At 38.9% G+C, this 27,837-nt stretch overlaps 2 protein-coding genes and 1 long non-coding RNA gene across 3 annotated transcripts; 1 reads left to right on the plus strand and 2 right to left on the minus strand.

The window, feature by feature from the left end:
• Positions 1-5,550: 5,550 nt before the first annotated feature.
• Positions 5,551-6,899, minus strand: LOC146481497 (uncharacterized). The gene is made up of 2 exons (XR_014864412.1): positions 6,294-6,899; positions 5,551-5,782 (listed from the first exon to the last, which is right to left on the minus strand). It is a non-coding gene; the product is annotated as an uncharacterized LOC146481497 (long non-coding RNA).
• Positions 6,900-8,641: 1,742 nt separating this feature from the next.
• On the plus strand, positions 8,642-11,762 carry LOC146481498 (neuropeptide FF receptor 1-like). The gene is made up of 3 exons (XM_085108187.1): positions 8,642-8,870; positions 9,204-9,271; positions 9,788-11,762. Exon 3 carries the CDS (start codon positions 9,822-9,824, stop codon positions 10,950-10,952), a length of 1,131 nt encoding a protein of 376 aa, XP_084964313.1. The 5' UTR covers positions 8,642-8,870; positions 9,204-9,271; positions 9,788-9,821; the 3' UTR covers positions 10,953-11,762.
• Positions 11,763-21,645: 9,883 nt separating this feature from the next.
• LOC146481499 (QRFP-like peptide receptor) lies at positions 21,646-24,230 on the minus strand. Its single transcript, XM_085108188.1, has one exon. It carries the CDS (start codon positions 24,129-24,131, stop codon positions 23,082-23,084), a length of 1,050 nt encoding a protein of 349 aa, XP_084964314.1. The 5' UTR covers positions 24,132-24,230; the 3' UTR covers positions 21,646-23,081.
• Between the last annotated feature and the right edge of the window lie 3,607 nt (positions 24,231-27,837).

Raw genomic sequence — 27,837 nt, forward strand, 5'->3', positions numbered from 1 at the left:
TGTAACCAGTTCTGTATGACACTTATTTGACAATAACTGTCAAAATTCTCGTGCGCTGGGGGTTATTCCTCGTTGGAGGGGTTGGTTGAAAGTTCGAATGGATCGGCACATACATCTTTGTATTTTTCTTGATTTACTAGTTTTAGTCTATTTACTAATTAAGAGTTCCTTATCTCATTCCTTATAATGTTTAGTTTCCAGTTTACTGTTACTTTGTAAATTGAATGTAACTAGTTCTGTATGACACTTATTTGACAATAACTGTCAAAATTCTCGTGCGCTGATTGGCTCGTAGCTACTCATCGTCTATAAAAGCACAGAAGTGAAACCACTGTCGCCGGTGGCGCGTTGTTCCACTTGAGTTTTAAACATTGTATGAGGTAATTTTATGGTCAATAAGTATAGAGTATAGACCATAGAAAACTGACGTCGATTTGTTAATTGCAACATAATTGCAAATTAGCAGTAATTCAGTTTTCTCAACCACATGTTCTGTAACACTGTTTAAATGTAATAAACGTTGAGTTACGTCAGTTGAGTTGAGCTCACGTAGTAACAATACAAATCGTAGATGACATGTTACACGGTTCATTTTAAATTTCGTCACTTGGATACAGTTAGCTTTAGAATGACATATATAAGCTGGAAACCTTCGGATATCTTCGGATAACTTTAGAAATCTTCATTGTTACTGGCAATCGTATTAAAAATTAACAATGGAGTTACACCTTTGTAGCCTTGTTTCACAAATATTATTATTCTTACAGTCAGCTAAAACAATAGAGAGAAGAAAAATAATAAGCTTCATAAACAAATGAAAACCTGTGAGGTTCTTACAGAAAGGTAAAGCCTTATTGCATCCGACGCAGAAAGAACGCTCTCGTAATACAGATTGGAGTCGAGATTGTATGGGACAATCAACGAATGAATGGATCTGGGACGCGTATCTGGCACCCCCCGCAGATTTTGCAGGGGTGGATAACATCATCACCAACTTGGTAACGGAGAGAGAGCCTGGATTCGAAATCATTGAACACACTCCCTTATCTTTGGTTATTACTAGTTTATTGTTACTTATTTTCTCAAAGAAGAATAATTCCAAGATAGATTCTAAGGAATCAATGTAATTTTGAGATGTGAAAATCGTCAATTCAACCTCGTTCCCACAGAGATCTTGGAAACGAGGTTGACCTCAATGCGACAGCTTTCCTTATCATCGTGGCTAATGGCGTTTTTATATTACTAAATTATGCGTACAGCGAACTATCGTCAATATTGTGTTGTTCAACATGCACTTAAACCGATAGTACGTTCGTCCAGGCGTTTCAGTAATCCGTTTTCAGTGAACCAGACGTTTTTGTACTGAACGAACTGCGAGGCTCATTACCAGACTTACTAAAGATGTTTGCCCAAGTTCGTCCCAGACGAATTATACGTCTCTAATAGAAAAAACGATAATTTATTTTTCATGACCATGATGCTTCCTTATGGACGCCAACCATGGCTACCAACAGTGTCTATTCCAGGACATTTTTATAGCCTGTGTCCAGTTCTACGTCTGGAGTTGATCAGTGTAAAAGGGTACATCACCATTGGCTTGCTTAATCTTTCAAGCGTTAAAAAAAACGACTCCTTTTCAAGCTGTTCAATGCAATGTATTTTTGCATGGATAATTGACAATCGCTTGCCCATAGTACCGTTCCAAATGGCATCACAGATTTTGTACACTTCTATGGTGCAAGAGAGAACCTACAACCTACCACTTTTTACCACCATTTTTTTTTGTATTTTACTACAGGCCCCTTTTTTCAATAAACACGTTTTTTTCCAAGGTGATGAATGTTTGTGAGCATAAGAGAAACACATGTGGTAAAAGCAGAAAATGGTCAACAAAACCAATTCGTGATGAAGTCTATGATGTCCTTGCAATACAAACAATACGAACGCGTTTGAAACTCGTTCAAAAAGCGCTTGGAACGTTTTAAAAACGCGTGTCAGATGCATTTTACGTGATAAATGCGTGTAACTTGCAATTAGATGCGTATAGCTTGCGTTTCAGACGAGTCAAAGATCTAAAAAGTCGTCTAACTTGCATCTTAGAATACGCGGTTAAAATCTCGGTTCCATAACGCCCGTTATTCGTTGTCATTTCACTAAAAGTACGCAACTTTCCATCGACCACCTCTTCAATGAGATAAGAACCGTTGATTTCCACTGCTGTCTTTTACTTCAGCTCAGAATCTACCAAAAAGGTGCAGCTTTCCCACTGCTTTTCGTTTCTATAGCCCAAAATCTATCAAGAAGTTTATAGGTGGTTTGCATTGTCGCCATGTTGGTGTCCAAAACAAAAGAAAATTTCTTCACATAGTTTGCATAAAAATAAAAGTTAACTCCTACAAGAGGAAAATCCATTCAACGCAAGTTCCAAAGTTACTGATTTGACGATCAAACTAAGTGTATTCAAGTGGGAGGCGATCAGATCTTTCCTTGTTCGATGGCGCGTGACACGGACTAAAACATTCATTTCAACACCTCTTCCACAAGGCGCATGCGTTATGCCTCCATTACCCCGACAGTATGGAGAATGAATAGTATGTGCAAACATATTTCTTTAAGGTATGCAACAAGTGGTGACTTCATATGCGGCGGAAATTACGTTATGATTTCCAAACAGCGGCCATCTTGAATCCGCCCTGATCCACCATATTGGAATTCTATATCCTCAACACTTCAGAAAACCATCAAAATTGACCGAAAAGTAATTAAAAGCAGAAGAAGAACGCTAAATGTAGTTAAATTAAAAGCTACTGCGAGAGAGGCGATGTTTCTTCATTAAATAAAACATGAATGCTCCATTTTCTGAAAAACCTACATGTTAAAAATCGGTTGTTGCCGTGGTAAAATAAAATTCAAGAAACGTTGACACCGCTCATCAAATTGTTTCCAATTTATTTTTGAAAAATTCGCGAGGTTTGAAGGCGTTCGGTCAAATATTTAAAAATTGCTACAAGACGAATCCGCTCTCCCACCCACGTCTAGATCGAGTTACAAGTAATTTTGTCATCACAGAACTAGATTTTTACAAAAACATACTTTAAGAAAACATCTTGCAGTCTTAAGGATGGTACGTCCTTTTGCTACTGGGCATTCGTTCTGCCTACCTTGGGATGGTCCACGCACCTCTAATTTCTTAAAGTGCTACTACGATCAAAACTTCATGTCACGTATGAAACAAAAATACGTTCTTTACAGCTTATCCGATGTGGCTGTACCTGTCTTGGTCACTGAAATGAAGTTTGGGCCCCGTAAATTGAAAATATTGAGCCTTGAAAACTGGTGTTTTCGAGTCCGCCATTATGAATTTATGTTCCAGCGAGCCCGCGGTATGAAAGTGATTGGAGTTGCGGTATTTTTATTCAAACCTATTGTGTTTTTGTCGTGACGTAATACTCTCAACTCGCTGATCGAGCGAGTACTGTAGTTCTCCTTCTGGCGACGAATTTCAGAGCTGTTTTGGCCACAGAAAGCTCTCCTGGATCGTCTTTGCATGATATAGGCAAAGGAAATTAAGAAGTCCTGACTCTGTAGAGCTAGTTCCGTCTGAAGAAGAGGCAGCCGAATAAGTTCAGCAGCTAGCGCTTTTGCTACAAGAGAAGGAAGAGCAGACTTTGCTGAGTCGTTCATCTCTCGGGTAAGATATTAGAGATAGAGATTGATATTTAGATGTGTTATTTGCTGTATTAACAAAACAGGCAAGCTTTAAAAGTGTAGTGCCTGAGAATCCTCAACAATTTCTCTTGACTACTAGCCAGTTCATTCCCCGGAGGGTTTAGGTTTAGGTTTTTAGCTTTGCTTTCGAAAGTTTGCCTTGGTGTTAAATTAGAGTGCACAGTTAAGTTTCGGTTCCGAGTAAGCTTACTGTTTTTGCACTTTTTTACCATGGAAAAAGAATATATATTGTAGTGAAAAGCTCTGTGCAATGGCTTGAATTTAAGCTGATCGTTCCCTTGTAATTGATGCCAAGTTTCCTCTTGGTTCAATATTTTCTCAGGTGCAAATGTTCAAATTGCTCCCTTGAGCGACTTACCAAGCCTGGAGAGTGCTGGTGCTGCATGGACATCATTGTATTCAGATTTGAATAAGTACAGTAATCAATAAACAAATAAATTTGCAAGGCAACAACAATTTGCAATGATTTGTTTTCTTCCCTTGCACCATCATGAACAATGTAATAGTCTTTTCTGTGTACATATATTTTTTTTTAAGGTGGCTCACGTCAGGTTAAACACCACTGCACTGGATGCTTTAACGCACTGAAGAAATGACTAGCTTTATAAATGAAAATTTATTAAGGCATGCTTTCTGGTAACAAGCATCCACCTAGGCAAATGAGGGGAGGAAAAGTAGGAATTTTGCAAATATAAATTGAAAACAATATTCTTGGGAGTTAAAGTTTGTGATTCAGGTATTGAAATTTTTTTGCTTATTCTAATGAAGGGTCAAATCAACCTAACAACAAACATCCTTTGTCCTACATGTCTAAGGGCAAACCCCCAAGCAAGTGTTGATGAGTTTGATACACTGTTGCTGTGGTAACAGTTCTTGTTACTTTCACTTTTGGTGCAGTGAGAGATGGGCAAATGCATGCTACCAAAATGAAGTAAAGTTGAGACTGTTGTGAGCCACCTTTGATTTTTTTCTCAAGGTTGTTCTTCTTGATCAGTGTTTATTCTTAGAAAATGTAGATTCAATTTCATTTTGTACAACAACAAATTTATTGGTGAAACAAGATTCTGGCACTCTTTTTCAAATGAACATAAAAATAAAATTATTAATGTACTGCAGACAATGAACCATAAACCTTATTCCAAAGTGGCTATCATATTAATATTGTTTATATTCAAATAAGTATTTATTTAAAACCACACCAAAAGAGAAAACATTTGAGTTCTGGTTGCTATACATGGCTCAGGAATGTCTGTGCTTCAGCTCCCTATTAGCAGGGAGCAGGGGGTGGGGAGGGGGGGAGGTGGAGTGTCATGAAAGAATAAGCAGTGAAAACAGAGGGTCACATAAATTTATGCTCTTGCAATCATAATTTATAGTATGACAGGGAGAGCGAGTTATATACAAAAGACAAAATAAAATTTGTTAATTTAAGTCATTATTTAACAAAAGCAAGACAAGTATTAAGTATTAAAATATTAATGCAAAGGAAATGTGTAGCATAATGGAGTTATATGATGCCAATGGGCTCTATAGATGATTTGAATTATGTTGGGGCAAAATGGTTCCAGTAAGTAACTTACAGTTTGCCTCCATTCTTGTTTTCTTTTTCTGGTATTTGAACTACATTGTATTACCTGTTCAGGGGGAGGGTCGTGAAATTTCATTTGCATCGCTATGGAGGGTCACATCATTTTCATTGCTCAATTTAAAATCTCCACCTCACTCCCCCACCCCCCCCCCCCCCCCCATCCCCACTAATTTCTGACCCTTCCCTAAAACAGAAGCCTATGTAATGGAAAGAGTTACAAAGAGGAGGCATGATGAATGAAGAGAAAACAGTTCTTTTATTGATTCTATTTGTCAACTGGTGGTTGATGACAAAACATCAAGAAAAGCCCTTGAGAAAGGTCAGTGCTCTTCAACTGCTAGTTTAAGGAGGAGCACTGGCCTTTTCTTGGCTGTCCACATTTTTCACGTGTTGTGCTCTGCAAGGTATGTTTTGCCCTGTATTTAATAGTAAGAGCTGGGTTTTGACGTTGTTGCAACTCAGCGTCTGAAAAATAAATCAAAATTTAAAATACATTACCAATTGAATCTAATTGATAAGAAACAACTGAATGTGAGGTTTTCTTAAAACCTTTCTTAAACCAAAAATTCAAACTATTTCTTCAAGAAAACCACTTAAAAGAAAGAAGGAACCCTTTTGTAAACGCCAAAGACCACCTTATCGAAAGCTGAGTGAAAATGGATAATTAAAGTGGTTTTCTTCGCGTTTGTTTGCACAGTTTTTGCCACAAGCTTTTGCACAAGCAAAGTAAACACAAGCTTACTCTTATCGCACTGAGATGTTTTGGAAATGCTTCGGAGGGAAAAGCTAGTTCCGGGAGCTAGTTGCACTTACATTATTTACTCGTTCAATCAAAGTTTAGTACTTTAGAAACGCAATATAAAATGTGTATAAAAATTTGTGACTGCTATTTGTATGGGTGCTGAACAAGGTATCGAGGAATCACCAAAGATAAAAAACAATATTCACACATTTCGCCCACTTTACATAAGCTTACCTTTTGCCGCTCCTTCCCCTTCGGAGATTTTTTTCAGGTTCACGATCTCCTGATCGCTTACCCTTTTCAAAAGATCAGGTTTTATTTGTGTTCACTGACTTGGGTGCAATGTCCAAGTGTCCCTCGAACTAAACCGAGAAAATAGCAAAACGTGCAAGACAACAAACTGGACCCACACATCTCTCGTTCTGTCGGCCGGACTCGCATGCAGCGCAATTCCTGCCGCTCGATTAGAGCAGTTGTTATACCACTGAACAACACAGCGACTTCCCACCATTGAAAGAACGAAACATTTTTCGAAAACGTGTTCGAAACCGTATGAGAAGTTAGCCTCGTAGGGCTTGCCTGGGCTTCGAGTTGAGAGTCTGACGTCACTTGTTTTTCCCGGGTGACCCGGCCTCTGTTGTCATTGGACACCATCTGCCTTTGGTAACCTGGCCGCAGGAACATGGCGGTTCAATGGCGGATGAAAATTCGTGGAGTTTGAGCGCAAAAAAATCGCACTTTCCTTCATCTTATGAGGATATAACTTGGAGATCATGTACTTTAGGACATAAACTACCAATCAACCGCAAATAAAAGGTATTCGAAAATTTGATCGTAGTAGCACTTTAAAGGAAGATGCCTACTAATTCAAATGTATTTTGCTTGGTTAATAGCTATGCAGGAAAAGAGGATCTGATCAAGGACTATTGAAATCGAAAAAAAAATTGAGGGTAACCACGAATTTTCAGAGATTGTTAAGCTTCAATTTCATTTGCAAAAAAGCCATACATTGGAACTGATGTTTTTTTTTTTTTTTTACTAAGATCTGCTTTCCCAGCATAGTTATAAGCCGTGCAAAAGTACCTGGGTGTTAGGAGGCACCATGCTTAACATATAGTTAAAGCAGAAACAATACAGATAAGGCAATGTGATAGTGCGTTGCTTTTTGGAAGGCCATATTAAACACAAGACCATTACTTCGGTGTTAAACCTCGCTCTTAGTTGGAATCCTTGTAACAGCTTCTCGACTTTCTCGACATGTTGATGTTATCTTTAGCACGAAGAATGATGTCAAATCCAGTCCGAACCACGGACTACAAAGTAAACAACATTGATGACGTTTTTTTTTTAAATTTTATTTCATTTTTTTTGTATTTTGTATGTGCTGTATTAACGCAGTTCGTGAAGTGCATAAAATTAATTTTGAAACAGATCACGTATTAAAATAAATTGGAGCAATTTCATGCAAACATCGCAGAACTGAAAGCGGTTAGAATCTGCCCTTTCGTTTCGGCTTTTCCATACTGTTTTCTGCCTTCAATAGTCGAAATAGAGCAATGGACATGCCTCGCAACACTAACGTGCATTCAGTTTGCTGACGTATTGTTTACATTTTGACTCCTTACCATACAGCTATTTCAATTAACGTTGTCGGATCGATCAAAGTATAAAGCTGTAAGACAAGACCTCAAGATTCTGTTGATTTTTTATGAATAGGTTCATCAAAATCAGCTATGCCTCGTCCGTCTAGTGAAGATATACGATGGCAAGCCTTTTGGATAAAACAAATGTTAAGATATCAAGTGGATGAGGTGGCAGCCTCTTTTAAAGATGTCTTTAAGCTTTAAGTTTTGATCCGACGACGTTAATTGAAATAGCTGTATATCAAACCTCAGGATACGAACAAATGGACACTAAAAGACCACGTCATTGTTAATAATCATTATAAATATTACTGTGATATGTTCAATATTCTGGGAGAGATAAGCTTGAGAAAACTGCCGAAGTTATAAAGGATGTAGTGTATTGGTGGAAAGCCACCCGGTCATACACTCTTGTAAAATCTTGAATTTTAGAAAATCCAAAGTTTGCCAAGGTCTTTCAATTTGTCGAGACCATTAACTTGTAGCTAGTTTTGACCTAGTATTATTGGTGCTAACCATGTAAGCAGAGATCGGCCTACGAGTAAAACAATATTTAATTTTTAAAGTATTCGTAGCACTGCTGAAATGAGACTTACTAGTTCAACACGTTTTTATCTTATTATTTTATGTGCTTATTAATGAAAATACCGTGATTTGAATACAAAATACTGCTAGCATATTACATTTTAAATGTCATTCATCCACCATTTCTCCTCTGTTTATTGACGTAAACGTTTATATCTGGAGATCAAACTGACAATTGTGAAGTGTACGTACACTATTTAAAATGCCAAAACCTCTAGCCGTATAATTAAGTAACGTTTAAAAAACGAGTAGGAGCGTTTTATCACGAGACGCAGCCGAGTGGTTTTAGACCCGATAAAACACGTGGAATTAGCATCCGTGAATAACACCGCATACTAATGAGGAGTGTTTTATCAGCTGATAAAACACCGGACACTAACGAACACCGCTTACTAATAAGGAGGAGGTTTATCGATGTAAAGTCACCGCACGTAATGTATTATCGACCATTTGATAGGTCAATGTGCTTTTGAATTATTAATAAGTTTTTGAAGTTTTCTTATTTGCATGCTCAAAATTATTGCATTAATGATCCATTTTAGGCGTTCATTCGCGGGCGATCGTTCTGTTGGTTGAATTGAAGGTAATGACTTTTTGTTTTCTTTCGACTATGCAATCGCTTGTGTGAGTCATTTTGTCTATAGTGAGCCAAAAGGAAGATTGCTTTTGAGCCATATCGAAATCAGTCTTCATATATATGCACTTACACAGCTAGTCAGTAGGAGCAAGGCACGTTATTATTGCATTAAGGCGGTTGAAAGTTACTTATTATAAATAAGACATAAGTATTTGCCCCTTTCCAGCATTAGTTTAGTTTAATAGCCAAATGCAATGGAGGTAGTCAAGTCTAATTCTTCTCTTATTAGACCACGTTTTTCTTTTTTCATCCAAGCTTTTTTTTTTTTTACAACAAAAGGCGTCTTGACAGCCGTGAGCAAAATATCTCAGACCCAATACAAGTCGCAAATGATTCAGTGATAAAAGGTAAGTAAAAGAAAGTAATTACTTTTTCTTATTAAAATTAAAAGTGAAAATTAACCGGTGTGTGTTTTTGAAAGTCTAATTGACTGTGGTTAGGAAGTGAACTTATAAAGAAGATAAGGCATGGCAATATCAGCACATGCCGTACTTTCAATAATTATGTCAGGGATCTTATGTCCGTGAGAGACAAATTACGAAATGTAAACTGCATTGCGGCTAATTTGTGTTGTGCCACAAACAATGTAGACTGATATCTATAACAACTTTTTGCCCCTGTGTGTTAGTCCCACAAGTATGGGAAATCGCACTACCTCGAGTAAAATTTGTGATTAATACGAATTCTTAATGTTTTGACATCACGGCCAGAATCGAACCCACGACCTCAAGCGTTGCTCTATTAACCGACAGAGGCACGATGCCACAGTAATCATTTGTATCCTTGACTGAGTGACTGACTAGCAGACTGAGTATGTGCCATTCTCTCTACTGCAGTCTAACAAATTTTTGTTTTACTGACAGGTTAAAATAGCTACTTTTTCGGAGAAAAAATACAATGAACAACTCCACCGACATCAGTCCCAGTGATCACGCGCAGTGCTCATACGCCGTTTCTGTATTCTGCACAACAGCAATGGCTATAATCACCTTGTGGTCTTTGATTGGCAATTTTCTGGTGTTTGTCACCGTGTACAAAAATCCAAACCTTAGAACAAGCACCAACTACTACTACGTCAATATGGCGGTTTCTGATTTTGTTGCAAGTCTTGCCGCCTGGCCACTTTACCTCACTGATGAGATAATCACAAGCAAGGGAAGTCTCATGATAGGTCCTCTCGCTACAGCTGGATGCAAAGTAGGGATTTATGTGAGAGCTGTATCCACTGCCGTATCGGTGCTAAGCCTGGTGCTGGTCGCTGTCGACAGATTCATAGCTACTGTGTATCCCTTCAAAGCCGCATTACTTTCAGGAAAAATAAGAGTGGCTCTGATGTTTGTAACATGGTTGATAGCGATGGGGTTTTGTGGCCCAATGTTTTACTTTTCCAAAGTTGAAGACGTTGGCGCGGAAACATTCTGCAGGTTTGCGTGGAATGACGCTGTCGCCATCATAGTTTACTATGTAGCTGCTCTTATTTTGTTTGGTGTTGTACCATATACTGCTATAATCGCCCTTTATCCTCGCATTATGCTCGTTTTGAGACAAAGGCCAAATCCAGAATTGGGTGCAGCAAGAATGAACACGGAACAAAAGAGACGCAAGCAGAGTCAAAATGTTATGAAGATATTCAGATCGCTTGTTATAGCATATTCTGTATTCTTTACTGTTTTTGGTATTTATATGATTTTAAAGATGGCTTTGCCTGAAGTTTTTATCGAAGATAAGTGTAAGTGGATTCTTGCGTTTACATATTTTCTGGTTCCGTCCATAATGACCGGGACCAACCCTTTTATTTTATTTTCATTTAGTTCTAATTTTCGTCTCGCTTTGAAAACTTTGTTCCTGTCTCCTCTTGAAGGTAACGGATGGTGTAGCAAATGCTGTGGAAATGTGCAGGTTTCGCATCGCACTGAAACACGTAAACTGATTAGTGCTTGCGAGAAAGAGATGAGACGCTCTAATCAACAACGAAGCAGACAGTGCTCACTAAAATTAAAAACAAAGGCGATGGAAACGACCTGTTAAAGGTTGTGTCAAGAAGAGGATATTCCTTGCTGATTGAGGGTTAAAGGGACTTATAATTGTTTGTGCAGTCAATCACACCGGTCAACATCCCCTTCCCTCCTTCCCCGAGGATACCCCGGCTGTTACAACGTATACTTTTCTCCAGGAGTAGGGAGTTGGGAGGGGCGGGAAATTTTAACGGTATTTATCATTTGGTCTGACGGAGTGCGCACGTGGGTTTTTCTTGATTTGTTGGAGTTAGGAGGTTTTCAAGGACAGCATTTTAAGTATAGAGTATAGACCATAGAAAACTGACGTCGATTTGTTAATTGTAACATTATTGCAAATTAGCTGTAATTTAATTGTCTCAACCACATGTTCTGTAACACTGTAATAAATGTAAAAAAGGTTGGGTTACAAACAAGAACAACTCCAAGATAGATTCTAACTGGGATCAATGTGCTTTTGAGATGTGAAAAGTCTCAATGCAACCTCATTCCCAGAGAGACCCTGGAAACGAGGTTGGCCTCAATACGACAACCCTCCTTGTCATGGAGGCTAATGGCCATTTTTATACTTTTAACTAATGTGTCTAGCGAACTATTGTCAATGTTGTTGTTCAACGCATACTAAAGCCGATAGCTCGTTCGTCCAGACTTATCAGTAATCGTTTTTCAGTGAACCAGTCTGTTTTTTTGACTGAACAAACTGCGAGGCGCATAACCAGACATACTAAAGATGTTTGCCCACGTTCGTCCCAGACGAATAATACGTCTCTAAGAATAATAATAATAATAATAATAATAATAATAATAATAATAATAATAATAATAATAATAATAATAATAATAATAATTTTTTAATATAAAAATAATAATCTCTTTATTAAAATATTCCAAGTGAAATGTTATTTACAGATTAAAAGTAGCTATTAAAACTTATTTACAATTCTTTTCGATAAAAAAGACTGTTTTTTATTCACAATATTTTTTGACGAAAAGGGAAAAAAATTCTTGTCAAGTTACATAAATATTATTCGTTCATTGACTTTTACCTAAAGAAACTCCATCTCACTATATCATAAAAAAAGAAACAAGAAAAAGTATGTAATAATAATAATAATTATAATAATAATAATAATAATAATAATAATAATAATAATAATAATAATAATAGTAATAATAATAAACGATCATTCATTGACTTCATTTATTTTTGGTGACCATTCTATTTCCTAATGGACGACAACCATGGCCACATCATGGCTGCCAACATTGCCTCTTTGTTAGGCTGTCTTTCAGGCCTTTTTCACAGTCTATTTCCTGTTTTAAGCCTGCAGTTTATCAGTTTGAAAGGGTACATCACCATCGCATTTATCTTTCAAGTATTAAAGTAACGAGTTGTGTTCTAGCTGTTCAATGAAGTCTGTTGTTCTTTGTATAGATAATTGACAATGTAACAGCTGCTACACGGTTCATTTTATATTTTGCTTTAGCATGATATTCGAGTGATCTTCGGCATAAGCTTCGGAAATCTTCGGGTAGCCTGACTGACTTCAGAAATCTTCATTGTTACTGGAAATCGTATTACAACTTCATAAATGAGTTATACCTTTATGGTCTCGTAATAACGATCATCCATTAACTCCATTTAGTTTTGCTGACCATATTTTTACTTAATGGACGCCAAACATGGCAACAACGTGGATGCCAACATTGCCTCTTTGATGGGCTGTATTCCAGGACTTTTTCACAGCCTGTTCTACGTCTGCAGCAGTTGATTAGTGCGGAAGAGTAAATCACCATCTTATTTATCTTTCATGTATTAAAATAACGAGTCGTGTTGTGCCTGTTCAATGCAATGTGATTTTGGATAATTGATAATCGATTGCCTACTGTGCCGTTCCAAACCCCATCCCAGATTTTGTCGGACTTCTAGGGAGCAAGAGGGAACTCACTACCTACCTCTTTTTACCACTTTTTTGAATAGAATAATGGTTACGTTATTCTCGTTTAATTACGTCTGTCAGATTTCCTGTCTCCTTTTGATTGACGTGTATAGGCTAAGGTATGGGTCCCACTTGAGCAAAGTTTCAACTTTGCCGGCAAAAAAAAAAAAAAAAACACACAGAAATTAAATTTGAAAACGCAACCGGAAGGCAAACTTTTGCTTTCAACTATCAGTGTCGCACTAAGTGAAAAAAAAAAATATATATAAGTCAGTGATGACAGTTTGCATAACTTAAATAAATAAATAAATAAATAAATAAATAAATAAATAAATAAATAAATAAATAAATAAATAAATAAATAAATAAACCAGACACACGTTTATCCACGTGTTGTCGAAGAGAGCAACTTGAGCTGAGAAAGGAAAACAAACGCTAAAAAAATGCGTCCCGTTTAAGCACTGTTCATGACGATCACAGTGATACTTCTTATTTTTATTCAGTTAAATCATAAGCACTTATTTGTCTTTCGTATGATGTATGGAAGATGGGCTAACGAATTTTTTAAAACTGTTTTGACTGCCGCCCCAATGAGAGCGAGAAATCTACGTCAGCGAAGATTACGTCGAGCACCATATGCCTGGTCAGTTCCTCGACCAGTAGAGTCGTGGTTCGACCTACACTACTACGATTCAACGATACCTCAAGAATTTTTTCGTTAGAAGCTTCGTGTGACGAGAAATACGTTTAACCGGCGGATTTTAAACACGTTGAACCACCTGCATTAAGGCCTTATCGCCTGAGTCATGGAAACTCGTATGTAAGCAGTGGGCCGTCGTTTAACGTCGGTAAAGCGACCGTTATTGAAGCGGTACAAGATGTTTTGGAAGCGCTTTACGAAATGCGTAGAATATACATAAATTTCCGGAAAGGGAAGCAGAAACGAGGGGGGCCACAGAAACATTTGAATATCTTTCGAATCTACTGATCATAGTTGGCGCGATTGATGGCTCTCGCGTAAGAATTAAAGCACCCAAGGACAGTGAGGTTTACTATTTCAGTAGATACCAGCAGCATGACTTTATAATTCAAGCTGTCGTAAATGGCCAAAAACTTTTCTTGGACTTTGCTTGTGGTTATCTAGGGAGCATGCATGACGCTCGAGTTTTACTTCGCAGGGCAATTCTTAGGAAATCAGAGGGAGGTGATAACCTGACTGCACCTACTATACTGTCAACATAGATGGGAACGAAATAGGTCCATACCTTATTGGGGATAGTGCATACCCCGTCAGCCCCTGGTTAATGAAACCGTACCCAGAAGGTACTAGAGATCGTGATGAAATCAAATTCAACAAGGAACTTTCTGTTGCGAGAGTAAAAGTCGAATGCTCATTCGGTTTGATTAAAAGTCGATGGAGAATTTTAACTAACGGTACTGCAGACTTTGCAGCAAAAAACGTTATAGCTTGTACAGTTCTGCATAACCTTTGCATACGATTGAGTGACAACTGGGCAGAGGAGGATAACGATGACGACAACCCCTGCCCTCCTATCACAGGAACAAATATTATTCGTAATGTAGATAACATGAGAAAAATCCTGAAAGACTACGTTCGATAATTTGTTATTCAATTAAGAACACTTTTACTTTATTTTTTGTCATTTGTTGTTACTTTTTATTTGTCTGATTTCCTTGAATTTTCACTCACAACGTAAGCCGCAACACCACAATCTAACAATACAATTTTCTCATGACATTTTCAATGGTTCTTACTAAAAAGGGTATTCATTAACATTTTGGCCATTTCGCAAAAGCTAAAAAATTACAATTTTGTACTTCTTCAGACTACAGTCCTACAGATGTAATCGGAAGCACGCTGTGGAAACGGAAACTGAATAAACACAAGATAAAATGTTGAACAGAAATGTTCAATGAAACGTGCAATAAAACGTTCAATAAAACATTCTATAAAATGCTCATCATTTGTTCAGAAATATATAGCCTGTGAACAGGCTCCCAAGTGGGAGTATAACGCGGAAAGAAAAATAGGCGAGCCGGGCGAGCGGAGAGCTCGATTTTTGTCTTCACCCTATACCCCACTTTGGAGCTTGTTCACGGGCTAGATATATATAACTGTTTCTTTAAAAACTTGCTTTGAGCGCCTACCAAGGCATTCATGGTCGTCAGTTGTTGTTCTTGCATTCTGGAAAAGTTACCTCTTCTTCGTTTTCTTCCTTGCCGATCTTGCATGCTTCCTTCTTGCTTGTTGTTCCAGCATCATCGCCGCATTCAACGCTTGCATTGTTACTCGTTTTGTTTGTATCGCTTTCCTCCAACACACTCCCCGTTTCTCGGACATTTTGAAGGGTAACGATGTTGCGACAGAACTTTGTCAATGTCATCGTAATGAGCTGATTTCCTTCGATTTCCTCCAGCTTGCTTTCTATTCCAGTCTTTGGCCTGCTTGTATCGATCGACAAGGTACTTCATTATCTTCTCGTAATTGTCTGTTGTTTTCTTGGTACCGAATTTGTCATTCATTTTCTTGGCGATGTCGTCCCACGCTTTTCGGGCTTCCCTACTTTCAAGGCGGTCAACATTTTCGGCCCATAATCTTAGCAACATTGGTTTTTCGTCGTTCGACCAGCGAGCGTACACCTGTACAGACGATGACGAACTTGGTCCGCTGAGTTCGACGAGCTCCGGAGAGGACGATGAAGAGGAATTCTGCGAAGGCTCTCAATAGTTGCCTCTTCAGGACTATAACTTTGGCCTTGAGAATACACATATTGCGAATACTCTGCGCTGCCACCGAAAAAAACGGGGAACTGTGATAAATTGTAATAATTATAAAATCCACGTCGGTTTGATGGTAAAAAAAGAGCGCGAACTGAAACAGATCTCGCGCGCTGTTTAATTTCATGGCATATTTTCTGTTAGCTGTTCAGTGACAAGTGGTGACAGTTTTCGCGGTGATTCCTATTGTTAAGCCCGAGTTTTCCAAAGTCCGCCTGCCCCACCCAAGCACTACGGCGCCTTTGATGCTTTTGCCAATTTCCAAAACATTTCCAAACCATAAAAGTTAGGGTCGCACAAGGAAAAGTGTGTCGTTGACAGATTTTGACCGCAAAGTAAGCAGATTCTCGCAAAACTTTGGTAACTGCGATATAAGCTATTTTAAGGCGTGAGGACGGTTGTACAAGTCACTGCGATTATACAAGAAAGCCTATCTAAGTCTGGAATTATCTGCTGATCTTACTTTCTGGGCAGCCTGCCTGGTTGGATTCTTCAGTTTCTTTCTAAAATCCAACCTGCTTCCACCTTCGGTAGCGGGTTTCAATAAAGAATGTCATTTACGACGAAAAGATGTCATTCTCTGCAGCTGGGGAGTTCCTTTGGTCGTCCGTTGCGCCAAAACTACCCCACTCAGATCTCTGCCGGCTAATATCCTTGCAAAAAGTATTCCAGCTAACCTCATCTCAGAACCTGAACGCCCAGCATTCACGCACGAGTGCAGAGAACTCACCTTTTACTCTACACACACACAACCCTTTCACAGCAAAGCTCAAACAAGCATTAGCGAGTTCCGGCTTTTCTGCCGACAAACACTCAGGTCACTCCTCCCGGCATAAGCATAACCTGATCCAAGCACAAGGCGATTGGAAATAGTCCGCCTACGAACGATATCTGGATACACCTTTCATCTATAGACTGCAAGCTCTCGCCACTACGGTAGCGCATATTACCTAAACAAAAAAAAAAAAAAAAAAAAAAAGCTTTTGCATCCCACAGACATCTTACTTCAATAAACTCGTTTTTCGCTAAGGTCATGAATGTTTATGAGCATAAAGAGTACAAGAAAACCTCCAACGCATGCGGTAAAAGCAGCAATTGGTCAACAAAACTAAACCTTATGAGGCGTGAGATGCCTTTACAATACAAACAATACAACCGGATTGAAAACCACACGAGGGATCTTACACATGGATTGAACCTACACACGGCTAGCATTTATTCCACGTTTTTACCACATCCCATAACACATTTCGCGCATAAGAAATTAGTACGTCACAGATACCACAATCTGTCCGCGTACGTTCATTCTCTCAAAAGATAGCACCACGAAAAGCTCCAAAATTTTCAAAACATAGAGCGTGCAGAATTTAATGTCAATAACACCAAACCAAATCGCAATTGTAATAAACTCATTGCTCGCTTACAGAAGCACATCACACACAACAACAGGCGTAGGCGCTGCCCAACTGTTATTCGCATGGAGATTTGTCAAAGCTTCCCAGTTTAGCGGGTAATCTGCGAACTGCTCGTGAATCAGACCTGAAAGAAGGAGACGAGGTTCTTCTCCAACAACCAAGGCATTATTTACCGTCTTTATTTGAAGCCACACCATAATATATATATTTAGCCAAGCCTAAAAGTGGAGCTCCAAAATTCCTTTTAAATAGCGTTTATATACAAGCTACTCTGCTTATTGTATAAACGTACGAAAAACGTTACAAATTCTTCATCCTGTCTTGAGTAATATATATATCTTAAGTGCATATAAAGCAAACTTTTTACGCGTCAGCGGAAAATGTTTTGAGCCATAAGCTGTTCTTGTTGATCGTGCAAGATCACATTGCTGAATTCCGATGACGTTCGAGACAATAAAACACTTGTGGATAAAAAAATTACGCTCTCTCAAATATTTCTCCTGTGGAAACTATTAGTGCATTTGTGTAACGTTAAAATTGCGTACAATGAAGAAAATTTGGCGATCAAAATTTATCACTCTGTAAATATTCCTCGTACAGAAATATTTATAGTCTCATAATAAACGTTACAAGAACAGAAATAAAGGAAAAATAACGTTTTGTTATGGTTCAGGATATTTGAACGTTTACTTTAAAATTAGGGGTACTGTTTACAGATATGCGCTGGGAATGAATTACACAAGTCGAGTACAAAATGTTCAAAGCTCTAGGAATATTTCTCCTAAAGAAATAATATTAGTCTCTAAAATTTAAGAAAAAAAAACAGGCAAAATAATGTTTGGTTGTGGCCTGGAGCGTGTTAACAAAACTTATGGGCTGTGAATTGCGAACGAATTACATAAGTCCAGCACAAAATGTTCAAAATTATCGCGATCCTGGGGGATTTTCCCATTGCATGCGCTAAGACGATGTTATTTTGCGATAATGTCGTCTCAAAATGATGGTTTTTGATTGGCTCAAAAACTGTCATGTAAGCATGACAGCACGGCACTTAAATGGGTTCGGCGCGCACAGATCAAAATTTTACTTCTGTGAATAAACATGCGACGTTGGATGGTGTTGTTTATTTCTTTTCATTTGAGTTTACAAAGCTTCTGACACTGTTCAAGGACTACTTATAATATTATTTTTGTGGTGAACATGTACCATGGTACAGCGGATACAACTTTTTCTTGAAGGTAAGCGAAAAAGAGTGATTATAAATTCGATGAAGAGAAATTTATTTAAAAGACTTTCTTAAGTATGAAAGCGGACAAGGTAAATAACAATGAGCTTAAATTCCAATAAATTATGGCAAAGCAAAAGGGATCTGTTTCTTTTCTGATGTCTCTTATCTCTAGAAAAAAATTGCTCCAAGAGCGCTGCTGCGTTCTCTTTAATGGCTCAGGTTTGTCAATTTGATCTTCTTGTCGTAGCGCCGAACGGCAGACTCGGCAATTTTTACAGTATTCTTCGCCGCTTGGTTTCTTTTAAATTTCTAAATCTCCACGGCATCTAAGCTAGGATAGCAATGCTCTGTTTTCGTTTTTGGGTACTAGTATGGTTGCCCTTTTTATTCTTGCTACTGGTTCTGAGGTTTATTCATCACTGTTTTCAGATTGTTGTTTTTGTCTCGGCAGTAACAAATTTTCAACTGAATAAAATTTGCTGGTAAAAACCTACTAGCTTGTCTATTTCTCTTACAGAAATAATTCTAGTCTCTAATAAAATAAACGTTAACAAACGGAGAATACAGAAAAAATAATGTTTGGTTGTGGCCCGAAATATTTCAGTGAGCGCTTAAAATTAGAGCGTGTTTAGAAAACTTATGCGCTGAGAATGGCGAATGAATTACACAAGTCCAGCACAAAATGTTCAAAACAATTCATAACTCTGTGAATATTTCTCTCACAGTAATAATTCTAGTCTCTAAGTAAACATTAACAAACGGAGAATACAGGAAAAAACATGTTTGGTTGTGGCCTGAAATATTTCAGATTAGGGCGTGTTCACAAAACTTATACGCTGTGAATTGCGATTGAACCGGTGACACAAGTCCAACACAAAATGTTCAAGACAATTCATAACTCTGCGAATATTTCTTCTACAGAAATAATTCTAGTCTTTTAGTAAACGTTAACAAAAGAAGAAAACAGGAAAAATATGGTTTGGTTGAGGCCCGAAATATTTCAGTGAGCGCTTAAAATTAGGGCGTGTTTACAAAACTTATGCGCTGAGAATGGCGAATGAATTACACAAGTCCAGCACAAAATGTTCAAAACAATTCATAACTCTGTGAATATTCTCTCACGGAAATAATTCTAGTCTCTAAGTGAACATTAACAAACGGAGTATACAGGAATAATAATGTTTGGTTGTGGCCCGAAATATTTCAGTGAGCGCTTAAAATTAGAGCATGTTTACAAAACTTATGCGATGCGAATGGCGAATGAATTAGAGAAGTCCAACAGAAAATGTTCAAAACAACACATAACTCTGTAAATATTTCTCGTACACAAATAATTCAAGTCTTTAAGTAAACGTTAATAAAAGGAGAATACAGGAAAAAATAATGTTTGGTTGTGGTCCGAAATATTTAAACGGTTACTGCGTGTTTACAAATGTGCCCTGCAAATGAATTACACAAGTCCAATACAAAACATAACTCTGTGAATAGCTCTGTGAATGTTCAAAGTTAATCTATCCACGAATATTTGTCGTATGGCAACAATTGAAGTATTTGTGTATAATTTGAAGTATGTTAAATTACCGACAGTTGCCTGCCAAAATGCATTTAATTTCTGTGCGGCATGCGCGTTGCTTGCTCACCCAGCTCACCACATGTTTGTTTCAACTGACATTTTGCCTGTTTGTTCGTCGTTTTCAGGTTTCAAATTTGCTTATTAGTCGCCTGCTTTCTCGACATATGAAGTTTGACAACATATTCAACGAAAACAGGAAATTAGTGCTCTTCAAATTTCTCGTTTGTTTTTCTTAAAAAAGTAAGCCATCCCACTTCTCGCTGAAATAAAACGCGGGTTGCCGCACAGGTTGAGTGTGGCATTTCACAATGGCTTACATAGAGGGGCGGACGTACGACGGACGGTCGGACAGTGACGTCATAACCAAAATTTTTCGCTTTCATGGGTATACCAAAATCTCTTATCAATGGGGCTCCGGGCGCGCGCCTCCGGCGCGCGGAGCTCCGCTATGAAGCAACGAGCATGGAAACCGTGTGGAAATAATTCCCTGGTTGGGGTACCCAAAAAACGAAATGTTACTCATCTGCACAATTACGATAAGCCATTAGGATAAATCACAAGAAACAAACTGGCCAGTCGTGGTGATGAAACCCCATCACAAGACTGAATTCAATAACTGATTATGGGGAGGAGCAGAAAGTTTCTTGTTATCTTTTTTTTAAAATTGAGAACCAGGCGTGATTGCCAGCAAGAGCGTCTGAAAGGCTATTGACTTGATTGGCACTTGTCTACAGTTAACACGTATTTTTCAACCCGAGAGTTTATTACAATTGCGATTTTATTTGAAATTATTGACATTAGATTTTGCGCCCTCGATGTTTTGAAATTTGTGGGTCTCTTTATGGTGTTATCTTTTGAGAGAAGGAGATAAACAGGGAGAGATTGTGGTATCTGTGACGTACTACATGATTTCGTATGCAAAATTTTGGGGATGTGGTAAAAACGTGGGATAAATGCTACTTGTGTTGAGGTTCAGTTCACGTGATAGATCCCTTCGTGTGGCCTTCAATCCGTTTGTATTGCAAGGACATCAAAGACTTCATAACGGTTTTTTTTCTACCATTTCCTGCTTTTACCGCATGCGTTGGTTGTAGTCTTTATGCTCATATATATTCATGACCTTATTGAAAAACGTGTTTATTGAAATAAGACGTCTGTGGTAAAATACAAAAAAAAGTGGTAGGTAGTGATTTCCCTGTTGCTTCATAAGAGTCCGACAAAATCTGGGATGGCATTTGGAACAGTACAGTAGGCAATTATCCATGCGAACAAGAACACATTGCATTGAACAGCTAGAACACGACTCGTTACTTTAATACTTCAAAGATAAGTACGATGGTGATGTACGCTTCTACGATGATCAACTGCAGACTTAGAACAGGAAAACAGGCTGTGAAAAAGTCCTGGAAGACAGCCCACCAAGGAGACAATGTTGGCATCCATGTTGTTGCCGTGTTTGGCGTACGCGTTCGATTCATTAAGAAATAAATTAAATGTGGTCACAAAAACTAGATGGAGTTAACTAATGGATTATCGTTATTACGAGACTATGACGGTGTAACTCGAGTGAAGACTTGTAATACAATTGCCAGCAACAATGAAGATTTCTGATGTCAGTCCGAAGATGGCCAGAGGTTTTCGAAGCTTATATCGAAGATCACTCGAATTTCGTGCTAAAGCTAACTCACTGCAGCTTCCTGGTGACGAAATAAAAAAATGAACCGTGTAACTGACTTGGTCTACTATTTATTTGCAGCATTATATCGTTACGACATGAACTCATCGCGACTGACGTAACTCAGCTTTTATTACCTACTGAAGCAATGTAGATGTAGTGTAACAGAACATGTGATTAGGATATCGAAGTCTTAGTAAATAAAAAAGTCCTGGAAGACAGCCCTTAGTTTTCATAGACAGTGAAGCTCTACCTGTAACTAGACAATTTACGAGATCTACTAGGGCATCGAGAAGTAGTGCTATTACTTATATTCCTAACCGAAGCAGAACTCTTACCTATCAACGTTCATTTTTCATACGCGCGTGCCGCACATGGAATGTTCTTCCCACTGAGCTACGCACAAGTCACATCTCTTTAGCTTTATTCAAAACTTTATCACTTCAATATTATAAAAAGACTTTGAACTTGTACGACGCTGACGACATTAGAACTTGGAGAACAATCTGTCCTAGGTGTAACACAGCAAGGTCTCTCCTATGCCCGCCAACGTGCTGCTTCTAGCAATTTGGTCTCCCGCCTTGTCTCCTCTAGTTTTATGCTTACATATTAGTAGTTTTAGTTATTAAGCATTTTTTTATATAAATAATTAACGAGGGATCCGCTGTAATTGGCTACGCTGTAGTGGTCTCCCTGCCTAATTATTATATCTTTGGTATTTTTTTTTTTCGTTTCTATTGTTTGTTTCAATTCTGTTTGTATTTTAGTTAGGCGAAGCTAAATAACTAAATAAATAAATAAATAAAAAATTCAAACTAGTAAATCAAGAAAAATACAAAGATTCATGCGCCCGATCAATTCGAACCTTCAACCACCTCTTCCTCCGCGGGATAACTCCCTCGGTATTTGAGCTTTTGAAGGTTGGCTTGTTAAAATTTCCACCCTCCAGGGCCAATGCCCTACTAGTAACTGCTGTAATGCCCCTCCTGAAGGATATATTTTCAGCTTTAATGAAAGGCTTTTCATACTTTACAGACAGCGGTATATATTTACTGGACACCTTCAAAAACTCTTTTGTAGGAGTGGAAGATGCCTTTTGAGTGAGCCATTCGCTCACAAGAAGAAATCATGTCCTTGAAAACCCCTTAACTCCCACAAACCAAGAAAAAACCAACGTGTGTACTCCGTCCGCCAGACCAAATGATAAATACCGTTCAAATTTCCCACCCCTCCCAAGCAAGGATAAACTTCCTCGCTCCTGGGGCACATTACTCGGTCAAATGCTGGGGCATGCCCGGAAGGGAGGTGGGGTGGAGGATTTGGTCAAGGTTAGAATTGATTGGTGTGTTTGACTGAACAAACAACTATAAGTCCTCAAACCCTCAACCAGCTAGGAACAAGGCCTTTTTTTTACCACTTTTAAAAATTCGTAGATATTTTTCCTCATTTCAATCGCTTTTACATTTAATTTTAGCGAGTACTGTCTCCTTTGGTCATTAGAGCGTCTTATCTTTATGTCGCAAGTACTTTTAAGTTTACGTTTTCAATGCGATGCGAAACCTGTACATTTCTCGAACATTTGCAACACGATCGGGTATTTTCAAGAGGAGACTGACACAAAGTTTTCAAAGCAAGACGGAAATTAGAACTAAATGCAAATAAAATAAATGGGTTGATTCCCGTGCTCAGGGACGGAACCAGAAAATATGTAAACGCAAGAATCCACTTACACTTATCTTCGATAAAAACCTGGGGCAAAGCCATCTTTAAAATCAGGTAAATACCAAAAACACAAAAGCTTACAGAAAACGCTATAACAAGCGATCTGAATATCTTCATAACATTTTGACTCTGCTTTCGTCTCTTTTGTTCCGTGTTAATTCTTGCTGCAGCCAATTCTGGATTTGGCCTTCGCCTCAGAACAAGCATAATGCGAGGATAAAGGGTGATTATAGCAATATATGGTACAACACCAAACAAAATAATACCAGCTACATAGTAAACTACGATGGCAAAAGCGTCATTCCACGCAAATCTGCAGAATGTTTCCGCGCCCACGTCTTCAACTTTGGAAAAGTAAAACATTGGGCCACAAAACCCCATCGATATTAACCATGTTACAAACATCAGAGCCACTCTTATTTTTGCTGAAAGTAATGCAGCTTTTAAGGGATACACAGTAGCGATGAATCTGTCGACAGCGACCAGCACCAGGCTTAGAACCGATACGAAAGTAGACACAGCTCTCACATAAATCCCTACTTTGCATCCAGCTGTAGCGAGAGGACCTTGGATAAGGCTTCCCTTGCTTGTGATTATCTCATCAGTGAGGTAAAGCGGCCAGGCGGCGAGACTTGCAACAAAATCAGAAACCGCCATATTGACGTAGTAGTAGTTGGTGCTTGTTCTAAGGTTTGGATTTTTGTACACAGTGACAAAGACCAGAAAGTTGCCAATCAAAGACCCCGAGGTGATTATAGCCATTGCTGTTGTGAAGAATACAGAAACGGCGTATGAGCACTGCGTATGATCACTGGGACTGATGTCGGTGGAATTGTTCATTGTATTGTTTTCTCCAAGAAAGTAGCTATTTTGACCTGACAGTAAACCAAAAAAGATATAAAAAAAGGATCGTTAGAAATACGGTAGAGTCATTCAGTCAGTCAGTCAGTCAGTCAGTCAGTCAGTCAGTTGGTCAGTCAAGGTACAAATAAATGTTTTGGCCTCCTAGCTCAGTCTGTAAAGCAACGGTTTGTTAAATCCGGTGGTCTTGGGTTCGATTCTCGCATATGTCGAATTTTTTTTCTTTTGCTTTGTTTGGTCTCCCATTTTCCTCACTTGCTAGGGCTAACGTCCAGCGAAAATTTATGGGTTTATTCTAGCCCTCAAACACTGACACTGCACAGTTAACCCATCATTTGAGTCGGCCAAACAGTCATTCAGACGGTCAGTGAGACAATCGCATAGCAATTAATTCAGACAGTACAGAAGTTATTCAGGCACTCAGTCAGTCAGTTATACAGCTAGTGCATAACTTGAGATCTGTGCATCTAAGTCAGTAGGCTAGTGAGTGAAGTAGACTACACTGATAGTACACTCAGCAAAAGCACTCAAACCTGATTGGTTGAGGGAAGTACATCCAATCCCAAATTGTAGGAATACCTACTTTGTTTCCATAGCAACGGCGCGTGAGCATAGCGAAAGGCGGCAAAAATAATTTGAACGTACGTCAACAAGACAATGACCGACAATTATTATGCAGCTTCCAATCAAGACGTGGTTCAGAACGGTAAAAGAAAAATTAAGCAACCATATATATCACTGGACGAAAAAATGGATTTGGTCCAAATTTGCACTTGGCAAATTTAAGCAAATTTGGTAAAAAGATACAGCAAACAAGTAGCAATGATGGTAAATGCCGGATTTGCTATAGTTTTTGCACGGGGTTGCAAATGTGTATGCAAATGCGGCATTTACTAACTTTGCCACTAGTTTGCTATATCTTTTCACCAAATTTGCTTAAATTTACCAAGTGCAAATTTGGACCAAATCCTTTTTTTCGTCCAATGTGCATAAGAAATGTTTGGCGTAAAGCGCAATTTCAATCTTAACCTTGAAGGAAACTCGGCGGAAGCACTCGGCATTTTGTAACTTTCTTGATTAGAAGATCAGTCAACTCTGGTTTATGGCGGATACCTTCAGGTCAGTCATTTAGTGTCCGTTATAGCGAGAGGTATACTGTAAAATCAAACTCGATTTCCACGTTTTAAAGTGCCTATCACCCTTACCCAGTTTTAATGAATTTGCTACTTTTTGCGAAGAAATAAACCGTATTCCGCGCTTCGTTAAAGGACAACCCCCCCCCCCCCCCAAACAAAAAAAAAAAAATAGGCCGTTTTCCGTCATATTGAATTAAAAAAGAGCAGTTGAGAGACTGAGCTGTAACAGGCTTATGAGGTCGACCCGGTATCTTGGCCACAGAGCCTTTGCACATTTGTCACAACATTGTCTGTACTGAACTTGTAATGTGCCGGGAAGATATGTGGTAGGTGGATGTGATACTTTCCCAGATCAGTGTTCAGAGCATAGTTCTGCACGCTATACGCTATACTATATATATGTTGCAGCCAAAGAAGAAGGAATATCAACTGCAGAGTCTACACGAAGGCGCAACTCTGTCAAGAACGTAATATACTGTCTTGCAACTAAATTACCACGGAAGTAATGTGAATAGAGTACAGTGGAAGTGTTTTGAAGATCATGCACAACGGACACCTTGGACGTCGTTGAATGACATAACTGAACTTTCTGATCCCCGATATCTAAATAGCGCAAAATACTCGATACCAACTGCTTAAAGGGAGAGTTTCACGGTTCGGCGCATGTGCGAGCGATAACTTAAGCGCTGTCAAGCCAATTATTTTTGGACCAATTAGAAGCGAGTACACAACACCGGCGGGACATGGCGGGCAAGTCTTATAACTTGCTGGCATAAAAATAAAACTGACCAGCCAGTGTTTCGGTCACGTTTCAGAAAGAAACAAAAAGACTGTCCATGTTAAACACATGGGGGTTTTTGCAGCGCCGCTTCGTGAATGTTCCATGACAATCAAGAAATGCCAGAACTTTTGCGAACGTATACGGTTTTATTATAGGACAATGTCGATATCTCGCGGCATCGACGTTTTTTTATTACGCGCGGTTCGAAAAGCCGAGAAGCTCCCTCAAACTTACGTACTTAAATCCAGTATTTCATCAGCATTCAGTGATAAACTTACTATAGTGTGTACGCTCGATAGCCTGATTTTATTAGACCAGCGAGAAGGCGAAGAACGAGAAATCTGCAAGCTTCAAGAAGCGATGCGACCGTTTAGTAACAACAACACTGAGCGTCCTTCCGAGATGCTGGAATGTATTTGAGAAAACTCTGCCATGGTGGCAAATCAAAACTGCGTTTGCCATTCGCAATGACCATAATTTTTTAGATAAATGAATACCTTACAATAGATTTTGTAGTTTGCCGCAAATCTTTTGGATATATTTTCTACTGCCCGCTATTCGAGCCCGCTAATAGACGACTACAACTAACTCGCACATTTGATCTCATATTTATTCGCTTCGCGTCTCAGAGTTGTCCAGTGTTTTCCATCCAAAGCAAAACACTGATGTTTGATGCTGTTTGTCCGTTGAATTTTCCGTTTTTGACAGTTGACTTCCATATGAACAAACAGTACGATTGAAATCTAGAAAATCCTCGCGAGTTCATCCAAAGTCAGTTGGTGACCTTTGCCATTTCCAGCGAAAGCAGATGTGCCGCGAAATCGTTGTATATTTTAAACAGACTTATGTCTTTACCAATTTTCCACGTTTGGTGGACGTATCTTGTTAACCACACAGGATTTCTACATCCACTCCACTCTGTCCGCTTTAACTTCTGTGCTTCCAGAGAGTCCACAGAACGTCCCGTCGCCGGTCGGCCGCGACGTCTCCTTGCCGTTCCATCGACAAAAATGTCGTTTTCGGATGCTAAAACACTTTTAACCTTACAAAAATCGAACTTATATTTACAACAGGAAACAAAGATTATAAAAAGTGAAGAACGAAGAGCGGATGATCCAAATTCGGGCGCGATTTCAACAGATTGTTCCACCATAAGCTCGCATCGAATTTAGTGTCGACCCGTACAATTTATTTTTGAGCTGGTCTGCTCGCACATGCGCTTGACCGTGAAACTCGGCCTTTAACGGACGGTTGTATTTAATTAAAACATGGGTTGGGACGTGACTTGGGCCAAGCGCGCGGTAACTTAACGGAAGCGTTTTCACTTCAATTCTAAATTGACATCTGTCAAGGTACAACCTTAGTGCGCATTGTTCACTTACCTTGAGTTGGCCGACGCCAGGACGCTCTCAGTATCGAGTTCCTGGCCACAAGAGAACTAAACAGCACACTGAAAACATACAAACGCTCTTATTTTACCAGCGATTGAGCTACCGCCTGTAAATTTTTTTAATCCAGGACTTGCGAGCATTAACAATCATCAAGGAAGAGACCTCTATAAAAATTCATTTCCAGCCCGAAAACCCGTTTCCCAGCAAGTGTCTTGTTTAACAAGACCGGCTTACTTGGAAACGGGTTTTCGGGGCAGTTATACTGAGGTTGACAGGCCTGCGCGACTCTCATGTGCGTATTTTGGCCTAAATAAAAGTTTTGCTATCGCGGGTATGTCTTTCAGAGAACACCCTTTTCTCTATGAAATGAGCGGTGC

The sequence above is a fragment of the Pavona decussata genome, unplaced genomic scaffold (assembly GCF_977016875.1).
Source record: "Pavona decussata unplaced genomic scaffold, jaPavDecu1.1 SCAFFOLD_49, whole genome shotgun sequence".
Lineage (NCBI taxonomy): Eukaryota > Metazoa > Cnidaria > Anthozoa > Scleractinia > Agariciidae > Pavona > Pavona decussata.

Excerpts from the sequence above, each read along its gene's own strand:
- LOC146481499 (XM_085108188.1), bottom strand. The coding sequence starts at position 24,131 with ATGAACAATTCCACCGACATCAGTCCCAGTGATCATACGCAGTGCTCA.
- LOC146481498 (XM_085108187.1), top strand. The coding sequence starts at position 9,822 with ATGAACAACTCCACCGACATCAGTCCCAGTGATCACGCGCAGTGCTCA.